Raw genomic sequence first — 14317 nt, forward strand, 5'->3', positions numbered from 1 at the left:
TTGCATTTCCCGTGCCTGTTCCACATGGGCAGAGTTAGGGTTGCATGGGAGGAGTTAGACCAGGAAACAGATAGTTAAGGTGTGAGGTTTAAGTTTGATTTCCTTGGTCTGGAATGGTAAGAGGCAAAGTTCAGCAACCTCTATTCAACTTTAATGAAGCAGCTCTTGAAGGAGCCAAAAAGCATGTCACAGACTAGTCAAGTAGGTCAGGTGACCCACCAAAACTGGTGTTCTCAACTTGGAGTCAGTCAAACCTCTCAACTTCTCCCACTTCCCTCCCCAAAGCAGGGGATGCCATTATATTAGTCTGGCTAACTGCTGTGCAGGCAATGAAATGTCTAACCATGCTTGTTAGAAAAGTGCAGCTGTGGGTATCTCCTACATTGTGGGTAGAGTACTCACTGTAGTAACACATCAAAGCTTAAGTTACCGCTCCAGAAGCCTGGTAGTATTTAACCAAATCCCAGCCCAAGTTGCTTAACAAAATGGGGAGGAGCAGAGTCTAGATGTGCAAGTACCAGCCTGGTCTTAGAGTGGTCTATCGGGACAGCAGGCTGCAACAAGGTTGTACAGGACTCACTATAAATGAGACTGTAGGTACTTTATACTGAACAGGAGTCATTAAAAGGGCTAGTCCCAGGTGTTTTACCATCTAGAGCAGAAGGCATTTTCAGAGCCTCCCTACCCTCTGAGCAGCCAAGTAAAAAGAGACCAAGCAATAAAAGTGTCCTCTCCACTCCCAGGTGTTGATTGGGTGCCTCCAGAAGTAGATAGGCATTGCTCAGCAACATCAAATCCACAGACACAAGCCAGTGACATATGGCCCAGACACAAGGGTGAATATCCTACCTATGACACACCTGAATCGTTAACACACAGTCAGGCAAACATGAAAGTCACACCTACATTTCTCCAGTTGGCTGCTACTTAGCCTTTAAGAGGCTCTCTTCCTAAGCAACTACAGTCAGGGGCATAAATTTATATTATCAGTACCCCAGACAGGAGTCAGAACAGATTTATTTTTAAGTCAGAAGAAGTTCTAGCCCAAAAACCTTGCTTACACCACAGCAATTTAAGACTTTCACCATAAACTGAATTTGGAGCCCTAGTGTAGATAAGGCTCCTGCAACTTGTTAAAGAAGAGATAAAAATGTTAGCTAAACCTGCTCTAAACAAGTCTCATCCACACAGCATTAAGAGTAGCTTATGTAGGCCAGCAGTACTTTTCAAGAAGTGTGGGGGCAGGTAGAGCTCTCCCTCCCCCTTGAGTTCTCAATCTAAGCTCAAAGATAACATGTTCATATTTAAGCTCTTATTACAGTACTTGTAGAACCAGGACTTACTTGCTTTAGGACTTTATATATGTAGGTAGAGTAACCCTCCTTTCTCTTGCTACTGTACAGCCGGAGACCCAGAGGATCTCCCCTGGCATAGTCTATCTTCTTCCTTAGAAAGGGAACTGAAGAAAGCTGCATCTCTGCTATTAAGGCAGACAACACAAAAAGAATAGAATTTACAAGCTTGTTGCATACAGACAGACTAGCTCAAAACATCTCTATCCTCCTCAGAGTGCAGATTGTAGAGCTGGGAGAGGAGAGCACTCCCTAGAAGCAAGACAAGCTTAAGCCAAATAATTTAGCTCCTGATTTAGTATTTTTAGATATTTCAATGTCTAGTTAATACCTTAATCTGTGGGATGAATTATAAAAAAAAAAGTATTTAATGAGATAACAAATGCTAGTCACATTACTGAATGCACTCTGGGAAGACACTAAGATACCACATATAAGAACCATCAAATAATTGCAAATAGGACATTGTGCACAACTACCACTCCTTACCTGAAAGGGCCATAGCCACTATAAGGTAAAAGTAGAACTAGTACCACCACCTATGCAATTGCACTGCTTATAATAAAACTGCAGAGAATAAATACATCTACAGACACCAATGAGAGAGGTTAGCTTGTTCTATTGACTCATTGACTTCACCTGCAGATTACATTCCATTTTAAAGACCCTGATTTCAATTAAAGAGACCGTAGTGCCAATATCAGATTTACACACGTTTAATTTTTAACATGAGTAGTCACACTGAAGTCAATGGGACTACTGGTGAATAATCTTAAGTAGGTAAATAAGTCTTTGCAGGCTTGGGAGAGTTTCCAAGCATAGAAAACCATGTCTCCCCAAAATGCTGGGGATGGGGTCCTCCAAGGCTGTGGGATCCAGCCCCCAACCTAATGTGGCGCTGTAGTGATAGAGTGCCCCCTGGGCTGTGGGATCCAGCCCCGCAGTGTGGGCACTGGGGATGAGGTCCCCCTGCACTGTGGGATCCAACACCCCATTGTGGGGCCCTGGAGATGGGGTCCCACGGGGATGTGGGATCCAGCCCCCAATGCAGGGTTCTGGGGATGGGGTCTCCTGGGGCTGTGGGATCCAGCACGCCAATGTGTGACCTAAGAGTGGGGTTCCCCTAGGGCTGTGGGATCCAGCTTCCCAATGCAGGATGCTAGGGATGGGGTCACCCAGGGCTGTGGGATCCAGCCCCCCCAATGTGGGCCCTGGGGATGGGGTCATCTGGGGGCTGTGGGATCCAGACCCTCAGTGTGGGGTGCAGGGAATGGGGACCCCCTGGGGCTGCAAGATCCAGCTTCCCCCCCAGTGTGGAGTGCTGGGGATGGGATCACCTGGGGGCTGCAGGAACCAGCACCCCAATGTGAGCCCTGGGGATGGGGTCACCCAGGGCTGTGGGATCCAGCCCCCCAATGCAGGGTGCTGGGGATGGGGTCCCCGGGATCGAGTCCCCCAGTGTGGGGCTCAGGGGATGGGGTTCCCTCGGGGCTGTGGGATCCAGCCCCGCAATGGGGGTCCCCCGAGGATCCAGCGTGGGGCGCTGGCCAGGTGCCCAGGCCCGTGAGCGCCGGAGCCGGGGCGAAGCCGCGGCCGGCAGGGGGCGCTGCCGGCCCTTGGCGGAGAAGGCGGGGCGGGGCCGCGCGCCCGGCTCCACCCCGGGCAGGCCCCGCCCGCTCCTGGCGGGCTCCGCGCGCCCCAGGTGAGGCGGGGCGGGCGCTCGGCGGGGCTGAGGCGACGCTCGGGCCGGCAGAGACCTCGGTGCCATGGCGGAGCTGGAGAGCCTGGAGTTCGGCAAGGCGGACTTCGTGCTGCTGGACTCGGTCTCCATGCCCGAGTTCATGGCCAACCTGCGGCTGCGGTGAGTGGGGCGGGCCGGGCCCCTCGGGGCGCTGTGGGGAGCGGCCGGGCCCCCCCCCGGCCGCCGGGCCCCCAGGGGGCGAGCTGGTGGGACGGGCCGGCCCGTGGGTCTCCCGCCTTCAGCAGCCGCCCGCGCTGTGTTGTCCCGAGGAGCGGAGCGGAGCTGTGCGGTTCCCGGGCGGGGGGACCCCGCCGTGAGTGAGGCCAGGCTGCCCCGCGCATCCCCGCCCGCCCCGGGACACCGTCCGCAGGGTCCGGGGCTGCTCCGAAAGGCCGCCGGCAGAGCGCCTCTGGGCCACCCCCCCGCGGTGCGACTCGGTGTCTTCCTCCTCCCACGCGCCGTCCCGTCCCGTGCCGCCCCGCGTGGGCCCTGGCTCCCGGGGTAACCGGGGGCTGCAGTTTGTCCAGTTGTGACAGCAGTTCCCCGCCTCGCATGTCCCTTCCCTGCAAAGGCGCTGAGTTATATCGGTCGGGTAAAGTCCCACCTCGCTCCCTTCTGTTTTATTAGCCTGCTGCTGGCAAATGAGCAGCACCCATTTCTGTAGATTATAGTGTAAAAATCAGACTGTCTGGGCAAGTGCACGGTCTGGAATGTGTAGACAGTGTGTCATTGTACTTCACTGTCTTGGCAAATGCATTGAACCTACGTTTATTTTATCTCTGGGTTTGTGAATTGAACTTTATATGTTTTCCTTAGCATTTACAAATGCAACCTACTTTTTAATAATCCTGTATGGTAGGTAGAGATGATCCCATTCTGCAGATGGCAGGAGCTGAGGTGGAGAGCATTTAGGACTTGCTCATAGTCACAGCAAGCCAGTGTCAGAGCCATGATTAAAACAAGGAAATTCCTGACTCCCGAGCTAGCACTCCCAACTGTTACATACCACTGCCTTTCTATGGGTAAATATTATCAAACTAAAGTCCTCCACTTGCTGGTATTAAACTCACATTTGTTGCTGCTCACAACTTTCCTCAAGCAGCAGCAGATTGAATTGACAGGACCTTTGATGTTAATACAGCTGTTAAGAATCCTGCTGGCAGCAGTGAACCTGATCAATGTCAGCTTTCCCAAGCAATAACAGAATTAAACTAAGAAACTGCAGAAGAACTGGGTTTATTGGAGTAGAGGAGGACCCAAAATGAGACTGTGGGAGGAGCAGAGTAGCAAAGACCCTCTAGGACTGTCAGGAAGAGAATATGTGGAAGTTAGAGAGAGTCCTTTTGACAGCCAGGGGGCTAGTGGGAGACCTTTCAGATTTGTCACACCTGAAAATTTGTCACACATGAAAGAAAGCCCCTGAATGGAGTCCGGAGACAGCGTCATGGTAGGAATGCACCTTACCCCTTCCCATCAGTTTGAGGGAGATTTGCTTCTGACCTGGTTGTTGTCTCTAGAGCTTGCAGGTTAGACTTACGAGACCACTTTAGCCTTCCCTTCTGGACCCTGGGACATGGTAGTGCTCCATATGCACCTACCACCCTACAACCCACCTGTTCTGTCAGCTAACATAGTAAGTGCTGGAGCACAAGTGGTAGCTGTCTGTGATGTCATGCTGAAGGTTCAGAGTTCCAACCTTGTGAACACTGGTGGTTACAATTATACATAATATTTATTTTTTACTTTAAAAAAATCCTAGAATTTGCATACAAAAACTGTATTAAAAGAACTTTATTTAATTGCAAAATCCAGCACTCAAAAGTTAGGAAATGTCAGATTTGAATTTGCCCTTGCAACCATAAATCTGTATGTGTCATAGTCTTTAATACATGATCTCTGAGAAAGAAACATTATAAAACACATTGAGGTTAAGTAATTTTAGTTAAGCTATTATCTCTGCTAAGTTTCTCACAATTCTTGAGATCCAATCTCTGTTCCTTGGCTGAAATACAGACTGGAGAAAAAATTAATTTATAACTTTTATTAGAAAAGAATAGAATTTAAAGCAAATAAGAGGCCAAAGATGACAAAATAAAGATGGTTAGATAATAGTGTTTCAAAGCGCGTCACAAAGGAGGGAAAGGAGAGGTGAAGTGGTTTGCTGAAGGTCACCCAGAAAGTCAGTAGCAGAGCTGGGAATAGAAACCCAGATATCCTGAGACCCCGTCCAGTGCTCTGTCTACTAGGCCATTTTCAGTTGGTATGTTAAGTAAATATAATGTGTTACTTTATTTAATATAGAACAAATACCCTAACTTTGTTAATGAGTACATATATTTCTCACTGATTGCATTTCTATTTAAAATAGACAATGTCCGAAGTATTTGTAGTACTATTTATGGTCACTTGGCAATGACAATTCCTCAGATTGTAGGAGTCTGTTATACAGTACTATAGATAACTTTTAATTTTCTACATAGTTTCTTAAAAAATAATCAACGCCTCTTATCTCTGTTTACCCATTAATAAAATTATATGTTATAATATCATAGTATCAAATAATACCAGTGATGGAATGCTAGATGGGGAGGGATCTGAGTTTCTACAGAGAATTCTTTTCCAGGTATCTGGCTGCTGGGTCTTGCCCACATGCTCACGGTCTAACTGATTGTCATGTTTGGGGTTGGGAAGGAATTTTCCTCTGGGTAAGATTGGCAGAGACTATGGGCATGTCTTCACTACAAAGTTAGGTCGACTTAATTTGACATCCAGCTGCTGCAATAGTTAAGTTGGTTGGGCATGTTCACACCACAGTCATTGTGTCAGTGCAATGCAGCTTTACTAGCAGCACTTGCATTATGTATAGAGCGGTGCACCTTGGATAGCTTTCCCACAGTGCAACTAGCCGCTGGGGATTTTGGGAAGGGCTTGCAATGCCTCGTGGGTCCAAAACGTTGTGTGGGGGGAATGGGAACATGGCTTTGAACTCCCCTGATGCAGTTTCCTCCCTCCCTCCCTCCCTCTGATATCAATGGCAAACAACCCATACTTTTTCACGCCTTTTTTCGAAAGCCTGGCTTAGCTGTGTGTATGCCAGTGCCCGAGAACCCTGGACCCCCACTCAGCTATGCACTCTTGTTGTGAGCATTACAAACACCTCACACCTTATCCTGCCGTATTTCCAGAGCTGAGACAGGAACCGCTACGTGGAACTTCGCAATGTCATTCAAGCAGTCCTGCTGCAGGCCATAGAATGAAACAATTCCTGGTTGCTGCTGGTAGTCGTGCAGCAGCTGAACATGGTGGCGTGCCATTTCTGGTCCTGGGAAACAAGCACTGACTGGTGGGATTGCATTGTTATGCAGCTATGGGATGATGAGCAGTGGCTGCAGAACTTTCAAATGCAGAAGGCCACTTTCGAGGAACTTTGTGCAGAGCTTTCCCCAGATCTGACACGCAGCAACACTAAAATGAGACCTGCTCTGACAGTGGAGATGCGAGGGGCGATTGCTCTGTGTAAGCTTGCAATGCCAGACTGCTACAAGTCAGTGGGGAATCAATTCGGAGTTGGTAAATCCATCATGGGAGCTGTTGTGATCCAAGTGTGCAGGGCCATTAATTGACTTCTTCTAAGAAAGGTAGTGACTCTGGGCAAAGTGCAGAACATAGTGGATGGATGGTTTTGCTGCGATGGGGTTCCCTAACTGCGGTAGGGCGATAGATATCTCACACATTCCTATCTTGGCACCAGACCACTTTGCCAAAGAGTACGGTACCGAAAGGAATACTTTCCAATTGTGTTGTAAGCACTGGTGGATCACAGGGAGCGTTTCACTGACATCAGTGTGGGATGGTCAGGAAAGGTGCATGACGCGCACATCTTTAGGAACACAGGTCTGTTACGAAAGCTACAATCTGGGACTTTCTTTCTAGATCACAAAATAACCATTGATGATGTTGAAATGCCTATAGTGATCCTGGGAGACCCAGTCTACCCCTTGCTCCCATGGCTCATGAAGCCATACACTGGCCACCCGGACAGCAGTAAGGTGTGGTTCAGCAAGAGGCTGAGCAAGTGCAGAATGGTGGTGGAATATGCCTTTGGACATTTACTAGGTCTAACATACTAAGCAGTTTGCTTACTAGGTTAGACCTCAGTGAAAGCTATATCCCCATTGTTCTCTCTACCTGCTGAGTGCTCCATAATATCTGTGAGTCAGAGGGAGAGAAGTTTCCGTAAGAGTGGGGGCATGAAGGTGGACAGGCTGGCAGCTAATTTTGAGCAGCCAGATACCAGGGCAATAAAACGAGCCCAGCGAGGAGCTCTGCGTCTCCGGGAGGCTTTGAAAACCCGGTTCAGAAATGAGCCACAGTAATGTGCACCATTTGTTTGCATTGTGCCTTCCCATACCATCCCCTCTGTTGCATCAGTTTCTCTGTACCTCCCGCTCCCACCAAAAACCTCATGCTTGGAATAAATAGAGTATTTCATTCTTGAAACATTGACTTTTATTGCACAAATATGAAGAAACTGAAAGAACAAGAAAATAATTTAACCTGGGGCAAATATGATATGATATGATTGGGAGGGGAGAAACCAAGTCAGCTTTCCTGAGAAAGCACAGAAGATTTGTCCATCAAAGGTCTTCAAATGGCTTTGTTCTTAGTACCCTCCTCTGGTGTTGAGTGGAAGGGATACTGCATTTCCCCCCCCACACACACTTCCGGGAACGTTTTGGGGAAGGGGATTGGGAATAGGGTGATGTTTGCAGGCCATTCTGCGGGGGCTGCAGAGGGAGTTTAGCAAGCTGTTTTTTCTTGAAGTTCAACCAGATACCTCAACATGTCTGTCTGGTCCTTCATAATCCGCAGCATCTCATCCTGCGTGGTACGCTTGTGCTCTTGGGATGCTCTCCTGCTCTCTCTGGCCAGTTTTTCAGACAATGAAATCCTCCAGGCTCTGAACTCTGTATCAGCTGTCCCGGAGGTGTTCATTATCTCGTTGAACATGTCATCATGCAGTCTCTTTTTCAATCTTCTAATCTGCGGCAGCCTGTCCGCCAGTTTGGAGGATGTGCTGAAGGCCAAGCTTTCCACTGTAAGGCATGCAAAGCACAAGGCAACCATTGTCAGTGCATACCCGGAGTCTAGTACAAGGTTGCTATTTAAAAATCCCTCCCCATATTACACTCAAGTACAAGCCAGAACATAATCAGAATCCCTAGCTATTCAATGAACCGGTTTGCTGTTCCAGCTATGGTGAGTATGGCCCAGAGGCATGGGTGACAGGCCTTGTGCTGCAACCAGTATTCCCTCTAATTTTTCCCATCCATGTGTGGAATGAATTTTGTTTTGTGCACCAATGTGGAGGTGATGTGTCACACATCAACTTCATATCAGTGCACATGACAAAATTCATGTGGTGGGGCCAAGGGGTTCGGAGTGTGGGAGGGGGCTCAGGGCTGGGGCAGAGGGTTGGAGTGCAGAGGTGTGAGGGCTGGGGGTGCGGGCACTGGGGTGGGGCTGGGGATGGGCTGGGGCAGAAGGTTGGGGTGGGGAGAGGGCTTCAGTTGGAGGTGTGGGCTCTGGGATGAGGAGTTTGGGGTGCAGGAGGGTGCTCCGGGACTACGGAGGGGAGAGAGGACTCCCCCCCCCCCCCCCCTCTCCCCCAGCTCTCTCTCCCCACAGCAGCACCTTGGCTGGGGGGGAGAGGTGCCTCTCCCTGCTGCAGCAGCTCCGGGGCTGGGGCCGCAGGATAAGCGCCCCTTCCCCAGCCCCAGCAGATCCGGGTCGGAGCTGGGTCCAGGGAGGGGTGCCGCATCTGGGGCTGGCTGGGTCTCGGCCTGTGGCCGCCCCCGGGCCAGATCCGGGCCTGCAGCTGCCCCAGTCGCGACTGGATCCAGGCTGCAGCATAGTTAAGGCCGGGGAGCTGCCCCGCCTGTGGCAGGTTGGGGGCCAGGCTAGGTTGGGGCCTGCAGCAGGTCCCCGGGCTGGTTCCCTGAGCGTCTGCACGCCACTAAATAGGCTGCTGTGCAGCTTACAGGGAACTTAGGATGCAACTTGTGGGAAACCAGTGTAGGGAGCGCAGGTGGACAATGTCTCTTCCCCTCAGCAACATGGATGGTGCTTTGAGACCAGGGACCAGTGTTAAGCCTCCCAAATTGCGGTCTTTGTCCGAGGTGGCTCCAGGAGGAGGGGTGTTTGCGGCCACGAGAGAACACAGGAAGCCCACCCCTCCCTTACCTTACCGCTGCTGGCAGTAGTCGCCCTGGGCTTGCAGATTCTGAGGTCAATGCTGACACCTGTCACCCAAACCACCGGCATGTTAGGGAAACCATGGTTGCGGGATCCGGAAATCACCATAGGTGGTGAATCACACACTCTATTATTTGCGTTACGAGCACTTGCAATGAAAAGTTCCGCCTGGAAGCATAAGTATTTTGAACTTATAAGCATAAAGCATATAACACAAAAAGATAGGCATTAACTTCATCACACTTACCGAAAGCACAGAGAGGATGGATTCATATGGAGGCAGAATTAATATATATTGCACAGGCAGCCTTAAATCTGGCATTTCCTAATTTTTAAGTGCTTGACTTCACAATCTACATGTTTTATGTAGTTTTTTGTATGTAATACTAACATAGACTCCTGGTAATATAGACTGAAGAGCACCCATTTATCTATTACATTGAAAGTGCTTAATTTTCTCAATGTACAAAACAAGTAAAATATTCATTATAAATATTACAGATAAGTATCTCAGACTGACAAGTATTTTGTGGTCTGTATTTAATATGGCCACAGTAAAAACACTAATTTAGGTAATACTGAACATAGAGAAAATATGTATTAAATATTTAGTTTTAATATTTTATACATTAAACAAAATTTTTCCTTTGGTCCTGTAAATATCCTTTATCATAAACTAAGGAGTGATAGCTTCTTCTCTGGCTCTTATTCTTTGTCTGATTCCTCCATCAGTGAGATCAACAGTCATATAGCTAAGTTAATGGTGTTATCAACTCTAACTGAGCTCTCAAGACGATCCAGTGGCAAGTTATGGAAGTTGCAGGATCCTTCCAGTTGCTGTGTGTAGCTCCTTGTAGTCTTTGTAGAAGGGTATTTAGATGACAGTAGAGTTGTCTTTGTGCTTGTGGCATATGCTTATCTCAAACTGGGAATAGTTTTTCCATTCCGTCTGGTTACACTTTCACTAACTTGAAATGGTTTGTTCAGAGCTTCTATTTGGACTGGTTCCACACTGCCGTAATTCTGGCTTCTGCCGGGATTATTTCTGTTCAGGGTCACTGGTTAACGCAGGCAGGTTGTGCTCGATTTAGTTCCCCAGAAAGCCAGATGTGGGTGGAATGGAAGCCATATCAGCTTCAGTGCATACAAGGACATTTCCCAAAGGATGTCTTCAGTGGGAGAAAGACAAATGCACTGCACTGTTCAGCTTTTTAATATGTGAATTAGCTGTATGTGTAAAACTGGTACTAGTTTAGACTCCATGTCATTTCACTTCTTGGTTATTCGGTTGTGAGCCAATCAGAATTCCAATATATGATATTTTTGTGATGTGGACATTACGTATTGAAACAGTAATTTCACTTAGCCCATCAAGCAGCTACTGGATGTTCACTTCTAGTTACTTCTAACTTAGGCTGTGTTTGAACCCCTTAATACTGAATTTACTGGTTTTATATTCTACTTAAAATCCATCAGTCATTCATTTCTCCAACATTTTAGATTAATACTTATTCCAGAGAGTTCACATGTGCAGTTCAGTCTCTTGATCAGGTATATTTGCATGTTTTTTTTTTTTTTTTTAATTTTGGTGGATTTTTGTACTTTAAACAATTGCAAAGAAACCAACATAATCACAGCCACCTTAATTCAAATGAATTTCACTTTAGCAGAGATTGTCTCATTACTTTGTTAGTAAATTCTTTGGTAGACATTTTAGGCTTAAGTATTGTCAGACTGCATAGAGATTGATATACCAACTAATGCTCTTTCCGAGGGGCTTGCAATAGATTGAATTCAAAGGACTTTTTAAAACAGAGCTTCTTTTTTTTAAAAAAATGTCAAAAAAATAAAACCTTTTCAGACCCTTTTCTATATTAATACTAGTACTTTGCTGTGTTTGGATAAATACCTGGATAAGCTACACAGGCAAATACCTGGCCCTGCATTGATGGTGAAGACGTATTTTCATTAACTTCAGTGGCTGAAGATGACTAATTGCTTGAATATTGGACTATGACATCAGTTAGTGGACAGACTTAACAGATATTAGGGGTCATATGTTGGAGCTGGTCATGACATCATAGTTAAGGTTGGGGCAAAGATCTTGATTTAACAGGAGTTAAAAACCTATATTTTGCAAAAGTCATATAAAAATCGCAAAAGAAAATTTGTTCTAGGCTTCCTTTTTAAGTGAAAAATTGGTTGATGCAGAGAATAACAATGCCATTTTTGAAATTCTCTAGTATCTTGCCTTTTTTGGACTCTTTTTGCAATAAATCTGAAATAGTGTGTGTGTGTGTTTCTTTCATTGCTCTGTACAATAGGACCTCAGAGTTATGAACATCTCGGGAATGGAGGTTGTTTGTAACGCTGAACAAAACGTTATGGTTGTTCTTTCAAAAGTTTACAACTGAACATTGACTTAATACAGTTTTGAAACTTTACTGTGCAGAAGAAAAATGCTGCTTTTACCATATTAATTTAAATGAAACAAGTACAGAAAGTTTCCTTACTTTATCAAATCTTTTTTATCTTTATCTTTTTTTTAGTAGTTTACGTTTAATACTGTACTGTATTTGTTTTTTTGGCTCCGCTGCTGCCTGATTGCATACTTCGGTTTCCAAATGAGGTGTGTGGTTGACTGGTCAGGTTATAAGTCTGGTGTTCGTAACTCTGAGGTTCTACTGTATGTGACAATTGCTGCAATGTCATTTATACATAGTTAGCATTTGTCTAGTAAAGTTAATGATTCATTTTTATAAGTAATACCTAGCTCTTATATAGTGCTTTTCATCAGTAGATCTTAAAGTGCTTCACAAAGAAGGTAAGCATCTCTATCCACATCTTTACTCCTGGGGGAATTCTGCGCCACTGCGCAATGCAGAATTTTGTAGAAATCAATGTTTTGTGTGCAGAATTTCCTTTCCCGCACAGAAATGGGCTGCAGTGCTGCTGGCTGCCACTAGGGGCCGCTGAACCCAGTAGAGCCCAGCTCGCATATAGAAGACCCTGCCAGGGGGACGGGGAGAGTTCCTGGCAGTTGCAGTTCCCCGCATGCCCTGAGGGAAAGATACGGCAGCACGCAGGAAACTCCACACAATCCTGGGACCCAGCAACAGGCTGTTTCTCCCTCTGGATCCCAGGGCTTGGAGGGGTAGAGAGGCGGCTGTCTAGGCAGGGGGCATGGCTGGGCTCTGGGAGGGGAAGGGGGTGTGGGTATCTGGGCTAGGGAGGGCCCCGCAGCTGGGTTCTGAGGGGTAGTGGGTTTGGGTATAGGGATTATGGGTGTCTGCCCCCCCCCCCAGCTGGGCTCTGGGAGGGGGCAGAGAAACAGGAAACTGGGTTGTCATGGGGTTTCTTTAACTCTCTACTCCTGGGGGAATTTTTGTCTCTCTATATTGTTGCTGACAGGCATTTTGAAATAAATTACCAAAATAATTGAAACTAGCATGATTATGTAATGTTGTTTTGATAAATAAAATCTGCAGAATTTTAAAACGTACGCAGAATTTTTATTATTTTGGTGCAGAATTCCCCCACGAGTAACATCTTGAAGGAGAAACTCCACTAGGCAACACTGTCAGACTAGATGAAAAAAATGCATCAAGTGGGTAACCTGCGGTATTTTGCAGTGACAGTATAACATTCATCTGGTCAGTCCACCCAGGAGCAGCCTCAGCAGCCAGTTTCTTCCTCTAATTCTCAGGCAGGTGCAACTCCTCTAGCTACCCACCTAGGTATGCCAGCCCTGTATAAAAAGACTAGGAAGTTAACAGACAAAAACTTCATTTAGTGACAGCAAATGTTGCATCCGGAGACAGCCCACCAGTCCAAAAACTTGAAAGCATGTAAATAAGAGAAAACTGTACTGTATTCCTTGCTGCTTTCATGTTACATGCAGTGTTCATAATGCGCTCCATAAGGCATTCATTTTAATCTCCAACAGATACTGAAAGCGATATACATCTTAGCTTCATCAAACTCACACTTTATGCAAAACCGGAATGGTGACATCAAGAATGTTAAGATAGATTCACTTTCCGTATGAATGGTTTGTGTGACCTTCAAATTGGCTAATATATTGATACAAGTGTACGAGGTAGCTGTTAAGGTTTGTGGTGGAGTGCGAGTTTAAAGTTGGGTCATCTATTGCTTTTTGGTAACTGAAGATGGAAGTGAGTCCAATATTCCATAAGCCAGTGTTATCAACAGCACGGTAGTCAGTGTCAAAATGGCAGAGAATGCAGAAGAGTTTAAACTTCAAAGTTTTTTGGGTGGTGGGGCATGTCCTGATCCAAACTTAATCACCACCTAGTTCTAGCTTCTAACTAGAGTCAAAATGCTCTACACAGGCCATGTCTACACTACCACTTATGTTGGCAAAATTTATGTCGCTCAGGGGTGTGAAAAAATTTCTCTGGCATAAGCGGTAGTGTGCACAGTGCTATGTTGGCAGGAAAGTTTCTCCTGCCAACATAGCTACCGCTGCTCTTTGAGGTGGCTTTATTATGTCAACAGGAGCGCTCTCTCCCGTCGGCACAGAGCAGCAGGGCTGCCCAGAGGATTCAGGGGGCCTGGGGCAAAGCAATTTTGGGGGCCCCTTCCATAAAAAAAAGTTGCAATACTATAGAATACTATATTCTCGTGGGGGCCCCTGCGGGGCCTGGGGCAAATTGCCCCACTTCCCTCTCCCCCACTCCCCCCCCCCCCGGGTGGCCCTGCAGAGCAGCTACATCGGTACAGCTGTGACACTGTAAGCTTGCTAGTGTAGACATGGCCTCAGTGATGCAAGGTGGGTGAGGTAATATGTTTTATTGGACCAACTTCTGTTGGTGAGAGAGACAAGCTTTTGAGCTACACAGAGCTCTTAAGGTCTGGGAAAGGTACTCCCAGTATCACAGCAAAATGTAAGGTGGAACAGCTTGTTTAGCATACAGAATTCGCACATATTGTATGGGACTATTCAAGG

At 46.8% G+C, this 14317-nt stretch overlaps 1 protein-coding gene across 1 annotated transcript in view; it reads left to right on the top strand.

The window, feature by feature from the left end:
• Positions 1-3118: 3118 nt before the first annotated feature.
• The window catches only part of MYO1D (myosin ID), a 369137-nt gene continuing 357938 nt past the window's right edge, over positions 3119-14317 (top strand). The window contains exon 1 of the mRNA XM_065422544.1: positions 3119-3213. Coding sequence (XP_065278616.1) covers positions 3119-3213 — 95 coding nt within the window. The remainder of the gene's footprint in view (positions 3214-14317) is intronic.

This window comes from Emys orbicularis, chromosome 25 (assembly GCF_028017835.1).
Source record: "Emys orbicularis isolate rEmyOrb1 chromosome 25, rEmyOrb1.hap1, whole genome shotgun sequence".
NCBI lineage: Eukaryota > Metazoa > Chordata > Testudines > Emydidae > Emys > Emys orbicularis.